The sequence below is a fragment of the Dama dama genome, chromosome X, assembly GCF_033118175.1.
Source record: "Dama dama isolate Ldn47 chromosome X, ASM3311817v1, whole genome shotgun sequence".
NCBI lineage: Eukaryota > Metazoa > Chordata > Mammalia > Artiodactyla > Cervidae > Dama > Dama dama.
The window spans coordinates 164,755,520-164,777,124 of NC_083714.1; the positions used below are offsets into that span (position 1 = coordinate 164,755,520).

The 21,605-nt window shown below is 48.7% G+C and overlaps 1 protein-coding gene across 2 annotated transcripts in view; it reads right to left on the reverse strand.

Moving 5' to 3' along the window:
• Positions 1 to 5,152: 5,152 nt before the first annotated feature.
• CD99 (CD99 molecule (Xg blood group)) overlaps positions 5,153 to 21,605 on the reverse strand; it is a 31,334-nt gene continuing 14,881 nt past the window's right edge. Inside the window, exons 5-10 of one of the 2 annotated variants that reach the window (XM_061137118.1) lie at positions 20,815 to 20,883; positions 19,441 to 19,488; positions 18,462 to 18,530; positions 14,247 to 14,360; positions 8,706 to 8,759; positions 5,153 to 8,517 (exon numbers count right to left, since the gene is read on the reverse strand). In XM_061137118.1, the coding sequence (XP_060993101.1) occupies positions 8,492 to 8,517; positions 8,706 to 8,759; positions 14,247 to 14,360; positions 18,462 to 18,530; positions 19,441 to 19,488; positions 20,815 to 20,883 (380 nt within the window). In that variant the 3' untranslated portion in view covers positions 5,153 to 8,491. Of the gene's footprint in view, positions 8,518 to 8,705; positions 8,760 to 9,465; positions 11,424 to 14,246; positions 14,361 to 18,461; positions 18,531 to 19,440; positions 19,489 to 20,814; positions 20,884 to 21,605 lie in introns of those variants that run through there. The other variant, XM_061137119.1, reaches the window with a different exon arrangement.

The window sequence follows — 21,605 nt, forward strand, 5'->3', positions numbered from 1 at the left end:
AAGCAACGCTTGGGGGTGTGATTTCTGCACCTCCTGGGTGAGAGACGCGTCAATACTATGGGAACCACAGAGCAGACATCCCCCTGTAGCAGAGACGCTTGAGGCTCAACCCAACCATTAACCAGATGGCTGGGGGCTCAGACGTCACCTCTCAAAGGAAATCCCGATTCCACGAGCATGGCCAGGATGTTTCCCAAAATGCAGCTCCCTGTTAACGGTTTTCCCAGTAGTCACGTACGGACGTGAGGGCTGGACTGTAAAGAAGGCTGAGTGCCAATGAATGGATGCTTTTGAACTGTGCTGTTGGAGAAGACTCCTGAGAGTCCCTTGGACTGCAAGGAGATCCAGCCAGTCCATCCTAAAGGAAATGAACCTGGAATATTCATGGGAAAGACTGATACTGAAGCTGAAACTCCAATCCTTTGGCCACCTGATGGGAAGAACTGACTCATTGGAAAAGACCCTGATGCTGGGAACGATTGAAGGAAGGAGAAGGGGACGACAGAGGATGAGGTGGTTGGATGGCATCACTGACTTGATGGACATGAATTTGAGCAATCCCCGGGAGATGGTGATGGACAGGGAAGCCTGGTGTGCTACAGTCCACGGGGTCAAAAAAGAGTCAGACATGACTCTGCAACTGAACAGCAACGAATGACATTGAAAGAAAATTTTTTAATTCCTAACCTACAACACATCTCACTCTTAAGCCCCTCCCAATCCTCAATGCCTTAGAATTTGAATATCCAAAGGACCAACTATGCATCTCCAATTGCTATTAAATCCTGCCCTTTGTGGGTTAATTATAGCTTTCTGAGTGAGGCCCCTCCCTGCCTCTGCTCCCCAACATGCAAAGATGGGGAAGAGCCCATGTTGGAGTTTCGGACTTTAACAACTCACATGCTTTTAATTTGCCAACCGGAGGGCTGACATCGAGGGAATAAATATCTAAAACAACGTGAACCGAGGCTATCCTTCCTGCAAAACCCCATCTCTGGCAACAGGGACCCATCCCGCTGAACCCAGCCAGGTCTCAGCTCCGTGGCCTCCCTACAGAACTACACAAGCCACTCAGACTGCTGATAGAAAGCAAGGAAGTACAAAATCTCAACCCACCCCAGGGACATGGGTCACTTTTTCCGTGCGTGCCAAACCCAGAGATCAAAACCCGAGAACAACAACAACAAAAAAAACCCACAGCTCACTCCTAAGTTTGTTCCCAGCCTACAGATCTGGGTCCATTCCCCCAGACACCCCCAATGTGGTACCTGATCCCCTTGTTCGCTGCTCACAGCCATCAGACTGGGGTCTTCTCTTGCTTTCCACACTCTGGCGGTTTACAGCCATTTCCTAAGCCACTTCGGTTTGAGATGGAGTGCTTATGTTTTTCTCAGCAAGCAGATAGAAAGGCACACCCAAGCACCTCTTTCTCCGGGAGCCAGCCCTCCCTTACCTCGGACGTGCAGCAGAAGGCAGAGGAAGGTGAGACAGAAGAGACCCCGCCATGCCTCCATCCTTGGTCTCTGGCAGGTGGGCGAGTGGGCGGGCTGGGTGATCAGGTCACCCCACCTTTGGCGGGCAACACCGTTCTGACTCCTGCCGTCTCGCATCGAGAGGGAAAGAGGAAAGAATAAAAAGTTTGAACCAGTCTACATCCTCTCTGCCGGTAAGTGATGAGCAGGGCGGTGCTGAACTCCCCAGCCTGGAGCCCGGCTCTGGGGACCAGCTCCTACACGCCCACTTCAGGGAAGGCACCTCCCTCAGCTACGCTGGACCAACCACCTCCGGGAAAGTAGGGAAATTGGCGACCGTGTGGTGCCAGTGGGCATCCTGGGTTGTAGGGCATTCTGGCTCTGTGCTCCAAACGCGTGGGAAGAGCCCCAGAATCAAAGCTGCCAAGCTCAGGCCTAAGCAAGAGCTGCCTCGCCCTGGTGGAGGAGGAGGGGTGTCAATCCCAAGACCCTCGTGCAGGGAGACGCCAGACCCAGAGCCCAGAGCAGCCCAGAGACCGAGACGTGTGTCATTGTTAGTTGCGAAGCCGTGTCTGACGGTAGCCCACCAAGCTCCTCTGTTGTGGGGATTCTCCAGGCAAGGATACGGGAGTGGGTCGCCATGCCCTCCTGCAGGGGATTCTTTACCGTCTGAGCCACAAGGGAAGCCTACGTTTAATGTCTGCTTTTTTTTTTTTTTGCAACTCAGTTATCGTGGTAGGTGGCAGGGCAGTGAGGGTCAGCGGCGGGGATGGTGGGGGCCAGAAAACCCAATTTCACTTGGTCCTCCTGCTCTGACACCTGATTAGTGGTAAAGAACGCACCTGCCAAGGCAGGAGACGCGGGTTCAATCCCTGGGTCGGGAAGATCCCCCGGAGGAGGACATGGCAACTCACTCCAGCACTCTTGCCTGGAGCATCCCATGGACAGAGGAGGCTGGTGGGCTGCAGTTCATGGGGTCATAGAGTCGGATACAACTGAACAACTCGGTTCAGCTCATATCAGTCGCTCAGTCGTATCCGACTCTTTGTGACCCCATGAATCACAGCATGTCAGGCCCCCCTGTCCATCACCAGCTCCCGGAGTTTACCCAAACTCATGTCCATCGAGTCGGTGATGCCATCCAGCCATCTCATCCTCTGTCGTCCCCTTCTCCTCCTGCCTTCAATCTTTCCCAGCATCAGGGTCTTTTCCAATGAGCCAGCTCTTTGTATGAGATGACTGAGCTACTAAAGGACAACAAAACTCACTGTGGGCCTTGGAGGTGCTTATAGACGGGGGCAAATTCCTTCTTTTCTTCAATAGAAGTAAATTTGGGTGACAATGCGATGTTAGTTTCAGGCATGCAGCAAAGTGATTCAGCTATACACGTCTATGTATATTCTTTACCAGATTCTTTCCCATCCTACATTATTTTACTGAACGTAGTTCCCTGTGTCTACATTAAGACCTTGTCACTGACCTGCAGGAAAAAAAAAAAGAGTGCATTCTCCTTGAGAGCGACTCTAGGAACACAAAACCAGGTGGTCTGGTGGTCACGGAGAACTGAGAATTTTGAGGATTTTCAAGTCAAAGTGCGGGGATCAGATGAGGTGAACACGGCCGTCACTGTGTTTCTTGACTTGGAAGACCGACTCTGTGGGTCTCAGAAGTGATCTGGAAAAGAATTAACTTCTCTGCCCTGCCCAGCTTCCCAGGGGGAAGTGAAGTGAAGTCGCTCAGTTGTGCCCGACTCTTTGCGACCCTGTGGACTGTAGCCTACCATGCTCCTCTCTCCATGGGATTATTCCAAGCAAGCGTACTGGAATGCGTTCCCGTTTCCTTCTCCAGGAGATCTTCCTGACCCAGGGATCAAACCCAGGTCTCCCGCCTTGTAGACACACGCTTTGCCCTCTGAGCCACTCGCCTGGGAATGCAGGAAACATATAAGAGACGTGGGTTCGATCCCTGGGTGGGGAAGATTTCCCCTGGAGGAGGGCATGGCAACCCACTCCAGTCTCCTTGCCTGGAGCGTCCTCCAGGCTTCAGAAGAATTCCCTTCAAACCAGACAGAGGCCCTGCTTGCCCGATGCTGTGAAAGCCATCAGACCGGAGACCAATGAGCCGGCTCTGGCTTCGAGGATGCACCTCGCCAGCACACCACGTGGGGTGGGGATCCTCCCCCCCCAGGCTCCTACCCACCAGCGTCCCACCCTGAGGATGTCCGGGGAGGACCCACATCCACCGAGGGATGTGCAGAGCAGTGCTGGGCCCCATGAAGTGGGCTGGAAGGAGAGAAAGCACGTGGAATTAAAAAAAAAATAAACCCAAATGTGTCTGCTGCAAGCCCCCTCCCGGTTGACCCGGAGGACATGCTGGGTCTCAGATGGGAAAGATATGCTGGGTTAAGGGGGAGGGCGCTGTGAATGCCAGGAGGTTGGGGGACTTCTTGACGTGGTAGCACCCCTGAGACCTGTCTCGGAAGCCCGCAGGTGGACACGGGGTGCTTTAGGGAGCTCCCATGAGCCGCGAGGGTGTGATGTCGGCAGGGGAAACATCTCCAGATTAACTTGCTGCAACTAGAGCTCAGGGCATGCCCAGGAGAAGGTGGGTCATAAGGATGGACACGGATCTAGGGGGGCATTTGATGAGAGCAGGAGACTCAGGAGCAGGTGGCCCTTGGCCCACGAGAGGGCCTGCCTAAGTCCACAGCTCAGCTGTCCATGGGATGCTCCAGGGAGGAACAGTGGAGTGGGTTGCCCTTCCCTTCTCCAGGGGATCTTCCTGACCCAGGGATCGAACCCAGGTCTTCTGCACTGCAGGCAGGCTCTTAACCATCGAAGCTGGTGGCTTTCCTGGGTGGAAAATCGGTGCAAAAATAGCTACTACTGGTTCCACTATGCCTGAATCCCTGCAAGGCGCAGTTAGAACTATTTTATGTTTTCAAGCGGGTGTTACCAATCTTCTACTGTAAAGGATCCGAGAGGAGAGGAACAAATTAAAATAAATCATTCCTCCCCGGGAATGTCCAGGAATTTAGTGGATGCTATAAATTGCATTTCAGATCCGTGGGGGAAAACATGGATTAGTCAATAAATGGTTTGCAAATAGTGGGATTTTCCCAAGATGGTTTGAAAAAAAAAAAAGAAACTACATATCAAGGACTCTGTTCCTCATTATCATGATAAAAATGCTTTCCTAGGGATAAAATAGTCTACTCAAAATATATTTTAATTAAAAAAAGACCATAAAAATTTTATAAGACAACACGAGCAGATTTTTTGTCTTTTAAATAATATCAGTATGTTATTATGATGCTAAGTCACTTCACTCATGCCCAACTCTTTGTGACCCTATGGACTGTAGCCCACCAGGATCTTCCATCCATGGGATTCTCCAGGCAAGAATACTGGAGTGGGTTGCTATTTCCTCCTCCAGGGGATCTTCCTGACCCAGGGATGGAACCCAGGTCTCTTATGTCTCCTGCATCGGCAATGGGTTCTTTACCACTAGCGCCACCTGGGAAGCCCTAATATCCATGTGGCTGATGCTTTTCTAGGCATGAAAACAAGCCCAGGAACCGTTCACTAAGTTCACTACACAGAAATAATAAATGTGAAGGGCGAAAAATATGACTTCAGAGTTAAAAGGTGGAGCATAAAGTGAAAAAGCACATTTGCTAGTTATGTCAAGTCGTATCTTTAATATGTGAAGAGTTCCTACAAATCAATAAGAAAAGGACCAGTAACACATACAGGCAAACAGCATATTCATTTCCTTCAAACACAGAATGGCAATGGGTCTCCCACACACAGATTCTCAATCTCACTTGCATGAAGACAAATGTTACATAAACACAGTTGATGGGATATCTTCTTCAACTCAGAGACTGGCACCGATCAGAAAGTTTGCTCAGTGGTGAGGAGACAAATCTGACATCATTGGGGTGTATTGTGAATTTGCAGAACCTCTATAGGGGGTGTTTGGGCAATGTCCATAAAAATTAAATATACACATGCTTTTTTTTTTCCCCTCACAAAGTCAGCCTCAGGCATTGATGCAACACATACATTGCACTTGCATGGAGCCACAAAACCATACTTCCAACACTATTCACTGCAGCATCTCACAGCAAAAATTTGACCACAGTTTACATGGGTTGATCAAATCCATTAAGACCAAGACTTGTAACAAATCCTCTGCTGGTATAGTCTCATTTAATAAAAAACTTGACGTTGATTTCAAAACCTGTTGGAGTATGATTTCCTTATACAGGAGTTCCAAAATGATTTCTAAAAGCAATCAGCATGCCAAGCATTTACTCATCAAACCACCCAATTGAAACTCAATTTTTCAAAAGGCCCCACCTTTGATAAAGTCCTATTCATTTTAATGTCAACAAGAAACTGAGCTGAGTCTACAACCATGTACATACACTGTCTATAATAAAAGCCCAGTTGACTTCTTTCTCACATGTATAGATTCAGGAATGAGTCACAATTTCCTCTACTTAACCCTCTCACTATTCTGTTGTTTAAAGAGACATTTATGCTTATGGTATGATTGCAATGCTTATAAAAATGTCGACATTATTCACAGAGTTTCAAAGACTTTACACAGTTTTTTTCTTTTTATAAAGCAAGTCACAGCACAGACTCTGAGAACTCATCGGGGGTGAATGTGGACACTCTCTGCTAGCTTTGTAACTGGGTGACCTGAGCTAGTTAGCAAGAGGATGTGAGCATATTGATTAATCCAACCCTCAGCTCTTGACAACTGGTCGACCCCTTCCATTGACTGAAGACATTTATTTGTGTTCTGTCCTGTAGAACCCAGATGTCACATCCACCCCGGCACACACCCGGGCCACGGGCATTTGTCATATGAAGCAATGAATGGATATGATAAATACTCAATCTTCATTTTTAAAAATCATTTCATATATGCAAAAACTATCAGAGTGTCAAAGACAGAGCAAGTTCAATAGACAGATGGTGGTCTCCAGGAATACCTTGAGAAGGAAACCCCCAATGCTTTTCAACAATGATGGGAGGAGGGGTCGTGGAGAGAGGGGGGTTGAGCCTTCAACAGCAGGGGATGGCTCAGTTGCAAACCACCCCACAAAACAACTGACAAGAGTGTCTGAGCTTCCGGGCAGGAAAGACCCAGAATTCATGACCGATATGGGGTTGGCCAAAAAAATCGATTGTGAGCTTTTCATGAGATGTTTCAGAAAAACCCAAAAGAACTTTTTGATGGAGGAGGAAATGACAACCCACTCCAGGATTCTTGCCTGGAGAATCTCACGGACTGAGGACCCTGGTGGAGCCACAGTCCGTGGCGTCGCAAAGAGTCGGGACACAACGGAGTGACTAGGCAACACCCTGATGGCTGCCCCTTCCCAGGTCGGGCGGTTTGTGAGGGCAGCCCACACAGGTGTGCTGAGAACATCTCTTTGCATCCACAGTGAGTGCTGTGAAGCACACAATGGTTCTTCAACCATCATCAGTAATGAGATGCTGATTCTCTGGAAAACTACCCTCAGAGCGTTACGCAAGCAGGCGTGTGCTACGAGAAAATTAGGGAAACAACCTCTTATTTCTGGAGAGGGAAGTCTATGGGTGGGGTCCAGCCCATCTGCAATATCAAGGCTTCCATGCTTTCTGAAATAAACAAAAAACCAAGCAAAGCCCTCGTATGGCGTTGTCCAAAAGGTTCGTTCGATGAACACGTTGCTCAGTACAGCTGTGGCTGAAAACAACATGTATTTTATTTTTACTTAAAACCAAACGAACGTTTTGGCCAACTCAACACATAAAAGCGTGCATTTTGGACGTCGTGCGGCGTGTGCATTGTCATGAGTGGAGGAATTGCTTTCAAAGGCAGAGAAGTCAACGCTGATAGCCAAGAGAAGAGCAAGCACTCAGTCCACCCTCTAAGATGTTAGAAAGTATAGGACACTGTCTCTCACAAAACAGTGTGGCCCCCAAGTTAAACCAAGCTCTCCCGTGGAAGCTGATAAATGTGTTATAAAGATCATAAAAAACAAATTCCTGACATTTACCTACATGGAAGACACAGGAAAGAATCTGATTGCAGGGGAGAAGGACTGCTAACAAATATTTCCCCCACAATGGCATCAACTGGAGAAGGAAATGCAACCCACTCCAGTATCCTTGCCTGCAAAATCCCATGGACAGAGGAGCCTGGCAGGCTACAGTCCCTGGGGTTGCAAAGAGTCCGCCAAGACTTAGGAAGGAAAGCAACACCACCAATGTGAGCAAAGAAGGGAAGGAACAGATAAAAGCAAATGCCAGAAATAAAGAGCTAGTGCTTAGGGTGATGTCTCTCTTACACAAAAGGGATCTGGTAATCCATGTCACTAGTTTCACAAAGTTTCAAACAGGCTTCTTTAAAAGGCACCTCCCAGCAAGACATTTACATAAATAGGACTTGATTTCTAAGTTTCTTTTTATTAATCTGGTGTGGGAAAAAAAATTCATGAGAAATGAAAGAACCTTTGAGGAAACTCGCTTGAGGCTTAACACCCACTCCGTTAAAGAGTCAATGGTCAGGAGAGGTTTCAGAAGCATTCCATTTACAGGCAGTTTGTAAACGGTCCAGAGTTTCTGTTCGGGGAACCTTGGTGGCGTTCGAACGATGACGGCTGAGAACTTGGCGACTTGGTTGGGACTTGGCGATTGGTCGGTCAGTCGGACGTTCCCTGCACTCAGGGGAATGTCCTGAGTCATGGAGAAGGTGAGTGTGATCTCCCTCCGTGGATGGAAAACTCACCACAAGTCAGTTTCACCCGCCCAGCACGGTGGAGAGGGACGTGGTGGAGCGGGGGAGTGGGGAGTAAGGCATCCCGGTGTTAAAACGAGGAATCCAATTTGAGCGAAGGCACGGACAAGCCGGGGCGAGGTCCCAGCAGGCCGTCTCTGCTCCTCCAGCCCATCTCTGGAGAGGCTCAGCACGCAAGCTTGCAATCCCGCAGTGAGTTACTTGGCTGCCAAATGTCTTTATTTCTCCAGAAGAGTCTGTTGAACTGCAGAGGACAAACACACAAGAACAGATGCTTCTTTTTTCTTTTCCAAGGCATGTCCAGGCCCCCCCACCACCATGTGAGCGGGAGGGTAGGGCAGCAGAGGGAGGAGGTGAAATAGCCACGGTGGGGATGCAGCTGGGGGTGACAGCTGGCGATGATGGGAGGGTGACAGGCCCACCCTATCTCACCTGGTGGCTCAGCGTTGGTGCGATGGTTCTCCATGTTGACCTCGCCTTCTTCGGCTGAAAGCAAGAACAAAATGCACCAGAGGTGGGGTGGGGGTGAGGTGAATACAAAGACTATGAGCCCTGTCACCATTCTCATCGTGCATTGGCATCGCCCCACTCAGCTTCCTCCCCAGGCCCTCCAGGAAAGCAGAAGAAGTGCCCCAGTCATCACGGTGTGAGGGGCCCCTCACTGGGGTCCTGTCTGTTCGCTTCTTTGGGTTTCCGACTCCGTCTTTTTATTTCCTAATTTCTATTCCTTGATTTCTCAAACACACATTGACACCAAGAGGATCAACATACCGCCACCCGCCCCAACCGTCCCCAGAAAGGATCTGTGAGCATAGGATCCTTTGCTCAGAATTCAAGTGTGAGGAGGCAGAATTCAAAATACAGGAGAGGGAGAGGGTGTGGAAAGGGACGGCCTGGGAGTTTGGGTTCAGCAGATGCCAACTCTTATATACAGGATGCATGAACAACAAGGTCCTACCATAGAGCCCAGGGGGCATCTATTGAATGTTGTTGGATAAGGCAGCACCAAAAAATAAAATATAACAGAGACACGAACAGATGACTGAGTCACTCTGCTGCAGAGCAGAAACCAACACAACACTGTAAATTAACGACGCTTCAATAAAAGCAAAGCAAACAAAGAAACACATGATGTTCCCTGTCAACACTTCAATAAACCGCAAAGCAAACAAAAAAAAAACCACACGAGAGATTCCCATCAAAACGCGTTTATTCGCATCTGTGTCGGTTCGAATGAGGTGGATGAACCTGCTATACAGAGTGAACTAAGTCAGAAAGAGAAAGGTAACTATCGTATATTAACGCATACGGAGTTAGTCGCTCAGGCGAGTCCGACTCCTTGCAACCCTATAGACTGTAACCCGACAGGCTCCTCTGTTCCATGACATTCTCCAGGCAAGAATACTGCAGTGGGTTGCCATGTCCTTCTCCAGGGGGATCTTCCCGACCCAGGGATGGAACCCAGGTCTCCCGCATTGCAGGTGGATTCTTTAGCAGCTGAGCCACCAGGGCGGCCCATTAATGCATATATATGGAATCTACAAAGAGGGAACTGGTCAACCTATTTGCAGGGCAGCAGTGGAAATGCAGACATAGATGTACGGCAGAGAGCAACACAATATTGTAAGGCAATTATCCTCCAACTAAAAACAAATTTTTTTTTAAAAAGTTAAGGTGGAAGAAAGTGAATTAAAATAAAAACAATAAAGCTTGTTTAAAAGAGGAATGCAATGCAGATGTGGTTTGATCCCTGGATCACGACGATCCCCTGGAGCAGGACATGGAAACCGACACCAGTATTCTTGCCTGGAGAATCCCATGGACAGAGGAGCCTGGCGGGCTACAGTCCACGGGGTCACAAAGAGTGGGACATGATGCACAGAGCATGCACTCACGCTAACTGGGATGCAGGCTTTATTTCATCAAAACCGGGAACACTCCCTTCAAAGACACAGACTGCTGCAGAAGTGACCGGGGTCAAGGCCATCAGGGTGACCAGTGGTGGGTGACAGGTCCACGAAAAGAGCGTTGAGACAACCCCTGTTGGGGGGTTCTCAACCCACCTCCCAATACTAACCCCAAATCCTGCGACTCAGCCTCCAGACCAGTACTGGCTGTACCACCCTGGAAGGGGACACGACCCTGACCCTCATTCAGCACGAGGCTGGAAAAAGAAAACTTGTATTTACACGCAAGAAGGAGGTGGTCTGATGCAAAAAAGGGAAAGAAAGATCCGCCTTTGACTTCCGTGTTGATGGAGAGATATGAGCATGCATGAATGCTAGGCGGTCACAGACCCCGTCTGTCGTTGACTTCTGCACTGACATTTCAGAAATTTTAAGTCGGGGTGGGGAAGGAGGTTAAGGGGAGGGTGTGAGGGAGTCTCAAGAGGGAGGCGATGTATGTAGACATATGGCTGATTCATGATGCTGTAAGCAGAACCTAACATCTCAGTGTAAAGCAATTACCTTCCAATGGAAAATAACTTTTTAAAAAAGCAACTGAAGATGGTGAGATTTTCAGGTTATTCCTAAACATGTGGGTTCTCCATTTTTGCAGAGAACTGTGAAATTCACATAATTGGCAAAAATCAATTAGAGAAAGAGTTAGGGGAAAAAAAGACTTCATGGAAATGGGCTGTAAAAATCCAGGAGCTATGGAGTCAGAAGGTTACAAATTCCATCATTCAGTGTGAAAGGTCATATCCTATGGCTTAGGGCTGGCTTTGACCCGGGATCGGGAGGGGGTCTCTGCAGACAGGATGGTCCACCCAACGGGCAAGGATGGAGGGTGGTTGACAAAGCTGCTTTGTTCACGGAAGCCCACAGGCCCCATTTGTGCGTGTCGGATTCCACTTTAAAAGGGATGCGTCTGCATTTGTCTTCACTTCTCTCAAGGCAAACTGCGCCTTCGAATATAGCATCCCAAGCTTCTGTGCTTCGACGAGGCAGAAAACATAAGAGAATTCACAGTACAGCCTGCGGGGTCAGGGAGAAACATCCCTGGGGAAACGTCTTAGTACCAAGGTGAAAAGAAAAAAAAAAACAGACAACAAGATTTGCTTTTCGAGACAGGCACAGATCAGAAAGGATCATCTCTGCACTCCTGCCCAGGGTTCTCCGCGCATCCCCCCTTAGATCTTCGACTCATCTGCAAAGGAAGGGCAGAGAAGGACCATGAAAAGAAACGAAAAAGAAAACCAAAATCAACAAGAAATAAACGTCTCAGAGCTTTGGCTTTGGATGCGAGAGCCCATGGGTGCAGGCAGCGGCAAGCTGTTACGAGATACGTCCGTCCTTTGGGCTCAGAAGTTAAGGAGACGGGTTGACACGGCCAGAGCATCCCTGGAGTGGATGCTGTGGGGGGTAAAGGGGGAGGGGGGTGGGGGGAGGGGGGGAGGCAGAAAAGGAAAGAAAGAAGAAGGAAGACCAAGAGGAGGGAAGAAAGGGAGAGACAGAACAAAAGGAAGAGAAAGAAGAAAGGACAAATCAGGAGGGAGGCAGACAGAGGCAGGCTGGAAGAAGGAGGCCAGGAAAAGAGGGGAGAAGGGGAGAGCACGTGCTCATGGCTCACTGTCACCCAAGCCTCCAGAATCCGCTGCCACCAGGGGGGCACCAAGGGAGCAGCCAGGAGACGTGCCGTGAGCAAGCAAGCCGTCAGCCACCCACCACGTCCAGCGACGAAACAGCCACACACCAGGTCCCGCCATGGCCACGTCTTTCCAAAACCAAAACTCCAGACTCACAACTCCACGTGGGTTCCGCAGGTCTCACAAGGAACACCCCAGAAAAGAAAACTCTCATAGAACGGCCCCCGTGTGCAGAAGACACCAAAAAAGGGTTCCCTGGGGTCTTCTAGTGTCCGATGGGCCAGGTTTCGACGTTTCCATACCACCTCCGCTCATCAAAACATGTAACTTGACAACAGACACTAATCTCGTGTTGTAAGACCTGTCTTCAAAGCTGAGCATCTTACCCACTGAGTCAGAAACATGCTCACGGCTCTGCATTTGACTCTGGTGTTTAAATGAGAACATGTGTGCGTTAATCGCTCACACACATTCCAGTTTTTTAGAAAATCCTGAGCCCGGTACCCTGGTGCTCATGTTCCTATCGAGCGCCTTCCTTGTCTCCAGGCTTGAGCACCAAGCTCTGCGTTTGAGCATCTTTCACACTAGGGGAAAATGTAATTCAAAGAGAAACACTGGGACCTCACTGGTGGTCCCGTGGCCAAGACCCTGCCCTCCCAATGCAGGGCACCCGGGTTCCATCCCTGACTAGGGAATCAGATCCCATGTGCCAAACTAAGACCTCGTACAGCCAAATAAAATAAAAAAAGAGTAGGAAACACTGATTCACTTCCACTGAAGCCTTACTCTTTGAAGCTCTTTTGGCTAGATCTAGGAGAAGCAAAAGAAAAATACATATATATATATATATATATATATTTGGCTTCTGTTCCCCTCCAGCCTTGCCTCAATTCTAATTGTAGATCTTTTACAAGTATCTCCTGGAACTGGGGTCATCTGTCCATTTGGGCACCTCTGGATGCTCAGCCTTCTGCCAGTCTAGCACACCTTCCTGAGATGGGCCAGATGGAAGGTGCCCACTCCTGCATGGGAAACAAGATGCCATCAGGCAACCCTTACCCTCCTCTGGCAAACAGAGGGCTATAAAAAGAGCCGCTTATTTTAGATTTCCGCATCCAAATGCACATGTCAGACTGTAAATTTCAGGCTACAAACCGTGTCTGTGGACCTGAATCTCTGGAATGCTGGAAGGCGAAGGGTCAAACTCTAACCCTCGGCAGTGACTTTGCCTCCGTCAGCATCAGCTCAAGTCTCCTTGGGAGTTTCCCAAGACCCCTCAGGAAGCAGGCCCTTAGGCAGTCCCAACATCAGTTGGCAGATGACACAGTAAGGACTCAGGATTGTACACCGGATGAGAAATTCAAATACCTCAAGTCTCCTCCCAGGAAGAAGGGTAGCCACGGCCCACGGGGCCCCCACAAACCATATCACAACCCGCTCCTCTAGTGGTTCTGAAAGCAAGACCTAGACAAGAGCCTTCCAGGGATGCTGGACAGAGGTCAGTTGTGTTCAAAGTAGCAGAGTTCGCGGATGTCAACACAAATCCCAAGTTAACAGGACTTGAGGACAGTCAGTGCCGAAACACCCAGTGACAACAATCACCATATACATTCTCCACATTCCCCTTACAAACTGTCTATACTGTCCACTGTTTTGAGTACCTCCTGATACCAGGTTCCTGCAAAAAGTGAACCACTTGCCCAGCGTTTCCACTGTAATTCCCTTGGGTCGAGATAACAATATCCATGGCTGTGGCTGTTGTCCTAAAGAAGACGAGATGTGTGGGTCACTCAGTCGTGTCTGACTCTCTGCGAGCCCATGGACTGGAGCCCGCCAGGCTCCTCTGTCCATAGGATTCTCCAGGCAAGAATACTGGAGCGCGTTGCCATTTCCCTTCTCCAGGAGATCTTCCCGACCCAGGGATCAAACCCAGGTCTGCAGCCCTGCAGGTCGAATCTTTAGCACTGAGCCACCAGGTGGGGCTAGAAAGTGCATGAGGGTGGCTGCAAATCTAAGTAACAGCAAATGCATCATAAGAGATAATGTTCCTTCCACACTCCCTGCAGGCAACCTGTCCAGACTCACACACACAACCTCACTGATGGTCACCAAAAGTCTAAAGCACAGACCATCGCCTCTCCTCGCTACATAAACATCTTCCAAAGTGGCATGGTTAGTAACTTGCACAAGCTCACAGGGCTGGACGCAGGAAGCACCGAAATCGAAGCGGCAGAGTCAGATCCCGGTTTTCTAGCCATGTTAGGAACCCTCAGCCACCGTTCCCGAGTTTCATGCCAACCGGAGCTCTGCTTCTGTTTTAGATTTTTTTTATATATATACGGTAGCCAGACCCCCAGGAAAGGAGGTGGCGGTGAGCGCCTCACCGTTCTCTTTGAAGCACAGCTTCTTCTTCTGGTAGGCGATGAAGCTGGAGATGGCTCCTCCCAAGGCCACCACGACGGCACCCACGATCCCGGGGATCACGCCTGGCGATTCGCCTGTGGGGAGAAGCACAGGGCACCGTGATGGGCAGGAGGGAACTCTCATGGGGGAGACCACGGAGTCGGGGGTGGGACGGGCGGGCTGGTGGCCCCGCCCGGAGGATACAAATACCCAGTAGAGCGGACCCAGCAGGGACCACTCAGAGGCTGTGTGACCTCACCCAACCAAACTCCCAGGTCTTCACTTCAGTTCAGTTGCTCTATCCTGTCTGACTCTTTGTGACCCCATGGACTGCCACATGCCAGGCTTCCCCGTCCATCACCAACTCCCGGAGTTTACTTAAATTCATGTCCATCGAGTCGGTGATGCCATGCAACAATCTCATCCTCTATCGTCCCCTTCTCCTCCTGCCTTTAATCTTTCCCAGCATCAGGGTCTTTTCAAATGAGTCAACACTTCACATCAAGTGGCCAAAGGATTAGAGCTTCAGCTTCAACATCTGTCCTTTCAATGAATATTCAGGACTGATTTCCTTTAGGATGGACTGGTTGGATCTCCTTGCAGTCCAAGGGACTCTCAACAGTCGTCTCCAACACCACAGTTCAAAAGCATCAATTCTTCAGTGCTCAGCTTTCTTTACAGTCCAACTATCACATCCGTACATGACCACCGGAAAAACCATAGCCTTGACTAGACGGACCTTGGTCGGCAAAGTAATGTCTCTGGTTTTTAATATGCGGCCTAGGTTGGTCGTAGCTTTTCTTCCAAGGAGTAAGCGTCTTTTAATTTCATGGCTGTGGTCACCATCTGTAGTGATTTTGGAGCTCCCCCAAAAAATAAAGTCTGACACTGTTTCCACTGTTTCCCCATCTATCTGCCATGAAGTGATAGGACCAGATGCCATGAGCTTAGTTTTCTGAACACTGAGCTTTAAGCCCAGGTCTTCACGTCGTATCTTAAAAACACCCAAACCCAATGACTTCTTTGTTGCTCTTATTTTCTGGACTGTGACAGTGTTTGATCTGCAAGGAGTAATCAGTCCTGAATATTCATTGGAAGGACAGATGTTGAAGCTGAAGCTCTAATACTTTGGCCACTTGATGCGAAGAGCTGACTCATTGGAAAAGACCCTGATGCTGGGAAAGATTGAAGGCGGGAGGAGAAGGGGACGACAGAGGATGAGATGGTTGGATGGCATCACTGACTCGATGGACATGAGTTTGAGCAAGCTCTGGAAGTTGGTGATGGGCAGGGAGGCCTGGCGTGCTGCAGTCCATGGGGCCGCAGAGAGTCGGACACAGCTGAGCAAGTGAACAACAATCTGATCCATGATGTTACTTCTTGAAGGCTCACAAGATGGTGAGCATTTTCAATGCAAATTTTATAAATTCAGGCCTGAACGTGTTTTTTAGAGACATAATGGTGCTTCACACTACATCTGTGGTAAGTCGCTTCGGTCGTGTCCAGCTTTTTGTGACCCTGTGGACTGTAGCCCACCAGGCTCCTCTGTCCATGAGATTCTCCAGGCAAGAATACTGGAGCGGGTAGCCTAACCCTTCTCCAGGGGATCTTCCTGACCCAGGGATGGACCCAGGTCTTTTGTATTGCAGGAGGATTCTTTACCAGCTGAACCACCAGGGAAGCCCAAAGACTCAAGACAAGTACCAAATTCCTGGCTGTTTTCATCTCACTCTCTTCTTCAAGGAAAAGAATAAAGCCAAACCAAAACAGTAAAAGTAGTTTATAAATCAATTCGGCCCCGAGGACTGAGCCAGAACGTCAGCTTCGACCTGCAGATCATTCTTTGCCTCTGACTGTCCAGCGTATAACCATCCCGTACCAAGCTGCCGACAACTTCCGGTATGTGGATCCCGTGCTGCTGGACAGAAACGTTGTGACCACTGCTGATGGTTTCAGAGGCTGCCCTCTTCGTCTTAAGGACGCGTTCTCAAGTTCCAGCGACAGCTAGGGGAGCTTGCGTATCCACCCAGCATGCTAGCGTGAGTCCCTCGTGGGAAACATTGTTGCTGCCCCCCATTTGTGACGGTACAAATTCCATTGCTCGATTTATCCGGCATCCTCTGGGCAAGCTGCCCAGAGCAGAGGGATTCCAGGGCTGGACCATGCAGGGTTTCGGTGGGAAAGTGGGGAATACGGAAACAACCCATGGACAAGGCTCTCTGGAGGGCTGCCACCAACAGCCAACAGACTTGATTGTCACATGCAGGTTTTTCCAGATAATTGGTGTGTGCACGCTCGTGTGCGTGTGTGTGTACAGATACGCATGTGCACATGTTCGTGTGTATATTCATGTGCCTGTATGTGTCCCAGAGCATGCACGCTGCATAGGGACACACGGTACCGGTGCCCACACATTCACACACGCTAGTGCATGAGTGATGCGGGCATGTGCTCACGGGTGCACATGTGTGTGTCTGTGTGCACAAATATGTACTGAACGAGCGTTGCATGTGTACGTGGGCGCGTGTGCCTTGTATCTGAGCATGAGGGCGTGTGTGCACACACGTGTCTGTCTGACTGCTTTGCAGATCTGTGTCCGGGTACCTCCGCAGCCTGGTTGATTCTCCCCCATCACCTGGGCTCTTCGGCAGTGCCGACCTCCCCCGACCCCACCCCACCCTCCTAAGAGGCCACCTCCTACCCCCATGCTGACCCCCTGGGACCCACATTCTAAACTATCATAAACTAACAGACCCGTCGTTCTACACGGTCAGAAGATTCATACCATCTTCAAAATAAGGCTTTAGGTGTGATCGGATATAACTGCCAAGAAAACTCATACAATTAAAACTTGTAAATAACTTCAGAGAATGCTTCTGGAATCCTAGCTAGGGAAAATTTTGACATTATGGAAGGAAGGCTGTGACAAGCCTAAACAGCATATTAAAAAGCAAACACATCACTTTGCTGACAAAGATCTGTATACTCAAAGCTATGGTTATTCCAGTAGTCATGTACGGCTGTGACAGTCGGACCATCAAGAAGACTGATGCACCAAACAACTGATGCTTTTGAACTGTGGTGTTGTAGAAGGCTCCTGAGAGTCCCTTGGACTACAAGGAGATCTGACCAGTCCATCCTGAAGGAAATCAGTCCTGAGCATTCACTGGAAGGACTGATGCTGAAGCTGAAACTCCAATCCTTTGGCCACCTGATGCAAAGAACTGACTCATTTGAAAAGACCCTGATGCTGGGAAAGATTGAGGGCAGCAGGAGAGGGGACGACAGAGGATGAGATGGTTGGATGGCATCACCGACTCGATGGACATGAACTGGGGCAAACTCCAGGAGTTGCTCATGGACAGGGAAGCCTGGCGTGCTGCGGTTCATGGGGTCACAGAGAGTCAGACACGACTTAGCAACTGAACAACAGTGTTATGACATAGTATGAATAAAAAGACTGACAGTTTTACTTAACATTGGTTGCATTTAAACTGATATAAAATACTAGAGAGAATAATGACCTTCACTGTTAGAAGATGGACACTATTCCTATTTTTCCATGTCAAAAATTAAAGAAATAAATCAGTTTAGCCAGTTACTCGGTAGTGACTGACTCTTGGCGACCCCATGGACTGCAGCTCTCCAGGCCTCCCTGTCCATCACCATCTCCCAGAGCTTGCTCAGACTGACGTCCATTGAGTCGGTGATGCCGTCCAACAAATACATAAATGTACAAAATATACAAACAAATAATATATATCAATGAACAAAAAACGTCCACTCAAAATGGGAAGTTTCAACGGCTACTCAACTCAGAAAACTGATGGTAGTCAACTCTGAGAACACGATGACGGGTGAGAAAAAGTTAAAAGCATCAAGAAAAAAAACAAAAGAGCTTTTGCTCAAGCTCCTATGTTTCTCCATGTTGATTCTCTATATTAAAAATCGCATTGAATACTTCTGAGCTTTCATTAAAACCTGCCAAGGAAAGTCAGCAAACTCAACATCGAATCCAGAACAAGAAAATATCTTTTTGAATACTGTTTTCCACGACTGGAAAATTGGAATTCCCTTGCATACAGAGTTCACTGTAAGATCACGCTAACTCTGAAACGACCTCCTTTCAGCGGACACTTAGGTCAGCGAAGCCTAAAACACACACAGAAGGAATCAGAGGAGCTACAGGGTCTCACCAGAAGAGTCAGGCTGCTTGGGGTCTGGCTGAGGTTTTGGCTTTGGTGAGTCGGGTGATGATCCGCCATCTGTGAAAGAGGACAGTTGCAGCTATGAGCACTCTGAGGTCAAGAGAGCAAAACATGCGTTTGCACGTGTGGGTGCGAAGTCACTTCAGTCGTGTCCGACTCTTCTGCGACCCCATGGACTGCAGCCCCGCCAGGTTCCCGTGTCCACGGGATTCTCCAGGCAAGAATACTGGAGTGGGTTGCCACGCCCTCCTCCAGGGAATCTTCCAGATCCGAGGGATCAAACCCACATCTCTTATATCTGCTGCCTTGGCAGGCAGTTTTTTGTTTTTTTTTTTTTTAACCACTAGCACCACCTGGGAAGCATTTGCATACAGATGGTTAACTGGACTGTGGGAAATGGAAATGTGCCCTTTGTCACAGCTGGGGACACCGTGTCATGGTGAGGATACCCGTACACACTGCGGATTTCTGCCCATCGGTGGCATCCAGCTATAATACTTCACTTCGTGTATCTCCCATAGAAAATAAAGCAGATGGCTGGGCCAGCTACAAAACCTCTGGGGTGCAGTGCAAAGTGAAAATGCACTTTGCATGTCCTTGCTCCAGACTGTACCAGGAATTTCAATACAGGCGGCCACGCTGAACCATGAGAAATGCAAGTATGCACTTTGTTCAACCAAAAATGAAAGCCTTTGTGAGCGTGGGGATCCTGTGTGTTCCCACAGGCCTGTGAGGCCAGTCCTACCAATGGTATTCAGAGTACCTTACACACCCCAAAGACTCCAAGAGTTCAAAAACAAAAGTCGGCGTACAGATACAAGCCAAAAACTCAGCCACACAAACCATACACCTATTCCTTAGGGTTTCCTGGCCAAAACTGATTGGACGTCTTTAAAAGAGACACGCTCCTTTGAAATGATAAATAATCAAGTCAGACACGTAGGAGATTTAAAGACAGCCTACTTACCATTTCCTCCACCACCAAGGGCATCACTTAAATCCCAGTTATCGTTACCTAAAGGAGAAAAATAGTGCATACTGAAGTTCTGCGAGAAATGAAGAACAGAAATGGCTTTCTAAGCAGATAGTACAGAGTATCAGTCTGACCGACTCAGCGGAAAAACCAAACTCCTGACCGTTTTCACATTCTTCTTCTATTCAAGAAGAATAAAAGGTCAAGAAGAAGAATAAAAGGAAAAACTAAATCCAAATAATGAAAGCAATTTATAAATCAATCATGCCCCATGGGCCGGGTTGGAATTCCAAATTCTGCCTGCACACAATTCTTTCCCGTTGATTGTCCAGCTTATAATCAACCCTCCCAAGTTGCGAATGACTTCCGCAATACAGATTTTACAATGTAAGAACAGATATCTGTGGTCAAATCTGGGCTAGTGCCCACTGAAAGAGGGATTCAACTGACCCAGCTGTGCTCCATAAGACGATGTTTTATGTCTATAAAATGAAAGACTCATGATGGCTTCAGATGCTGCCTTCTTAAAGACTCTTTTTCAAGTTCCAGAGGCATATGGGAGAGTTTGTGTATCCACTGAACACGACTTAGCGAGTTATCATGAGACGCTAGTGGGAAACATCGTTCCTGCCCCAGGGAGCCCGTGATGAAACAAATTCCATTGTTCAATTTATCCACCATCCTCTGGGCTAGCTGCCCAAAACAGAGAGTGTTTTCCAAGACTGGACCATGCAGAGTTTCGGTGGGAAAGGGGGAATATGGAAAGAACACGTGGAGAAAGGCTCTCTGGAATGCTGCCAACCAACAGCAAGAAATTTGATCATCAAACAGGTTTTTCCATCTATGTGTGTGCATGCTCATGTGTGTGTATGTATGGATATGTGGCTCCTCTGTCCACAGGAGTCTCCAGGCAAGAATACTAGAGTGGGTTGCCATGTCCTCCTCCAGGGGATCTTCCCAACCCAGGGACGGAACCCAGATCTCCCTCATTGCAGGCAGATTCTTTACCGTCTGAGCCACCACGGAAGCCCAAGAATCCTGGAGGTGGGTAGTCTATCCCTTCTCCAGGGGCTCTTTCTGACCCAGGAATCAAACTAGGGTCTCCTGCATTGCAGGCGGATTCTTTACCAGCTGAGCTCCCAGGGAAGCCCATGTTTCCCCATATTAATTCTCTATATTTAAAATCTTACACAGTTTTGTTTTTTTTTTTTCCGATCTCCATTACAATCTTGGAAGTAAAATCAGCAAACTAAATATCAAATCCAAAAAAAAAAAAAAAAAAGAAATCTCTCTGAATACTGCTTTCCAGGACTGGAAAACTGGAATTCCCTTGCATAGAGCGTTCACTGCAGGATCAGAGGGTCTCACCAGAAGTGCCAGGCTGCTTGGGATTTGGCTGAGGTTTTGGCTTCGGTGGGTTGGGTGATACTCGGTCATCTGTGAAAGAGAACAGTTACACTTATGAGCAGTTTGAGGGTGAGAAAACAGAACATGCGTTTGCACGTGTTTACGCCAAGTCGCTTCGGTTGTGTCCGACTCTTTGTGACCCCATGGACTGTAGCCGGCCAGGCTCCTCTGTCCATGGGATTCTCCAGCCAAGAATGAAGACTGGAGTGGGTTGCCATGCCCTCCTCCAGGGGATCTTCCCGACCCAGGGATCAAACCTACATGTCTTGTGTCTGCGGCACTGGCAGGCGGGTTCCTTACCACTGAGTGCCATCCGGGGGGCATTTGCTTTCAGATGGGTCACTGGATGGTGAGAAATGGAAATGGGCCCCTTGTCACGGCCGGGTACCTTATCATGGTAGGGATACCCGTACACACAGCCACCGGTGGACTTCTGTCCGTCGGCATCCAGCTATAATACTTAACTCCCAATAGCAAATAAAGCAGATGGCTGGGCCTGCTACAGAATTTGTGGGGTCCAGTGCAAAGGGAGAACACACGTTGCATTTCCTTGCTCAAACGGTACTAGCGTTTTCAATACGGCGGCCACACAGCATTCATTCAACCAAGGCTGGAAGCCCTACTGGGCGTGACCCCACAAACCCATGAGGCCAGCCCTGCCAAGGGTGTTTCCATTTTGTCTCATATCGCCTCAGACACCCTAAGAGTTCTAAATCAAAAGCAGACACACAGGGTAAAAGACCAAGGCTCAA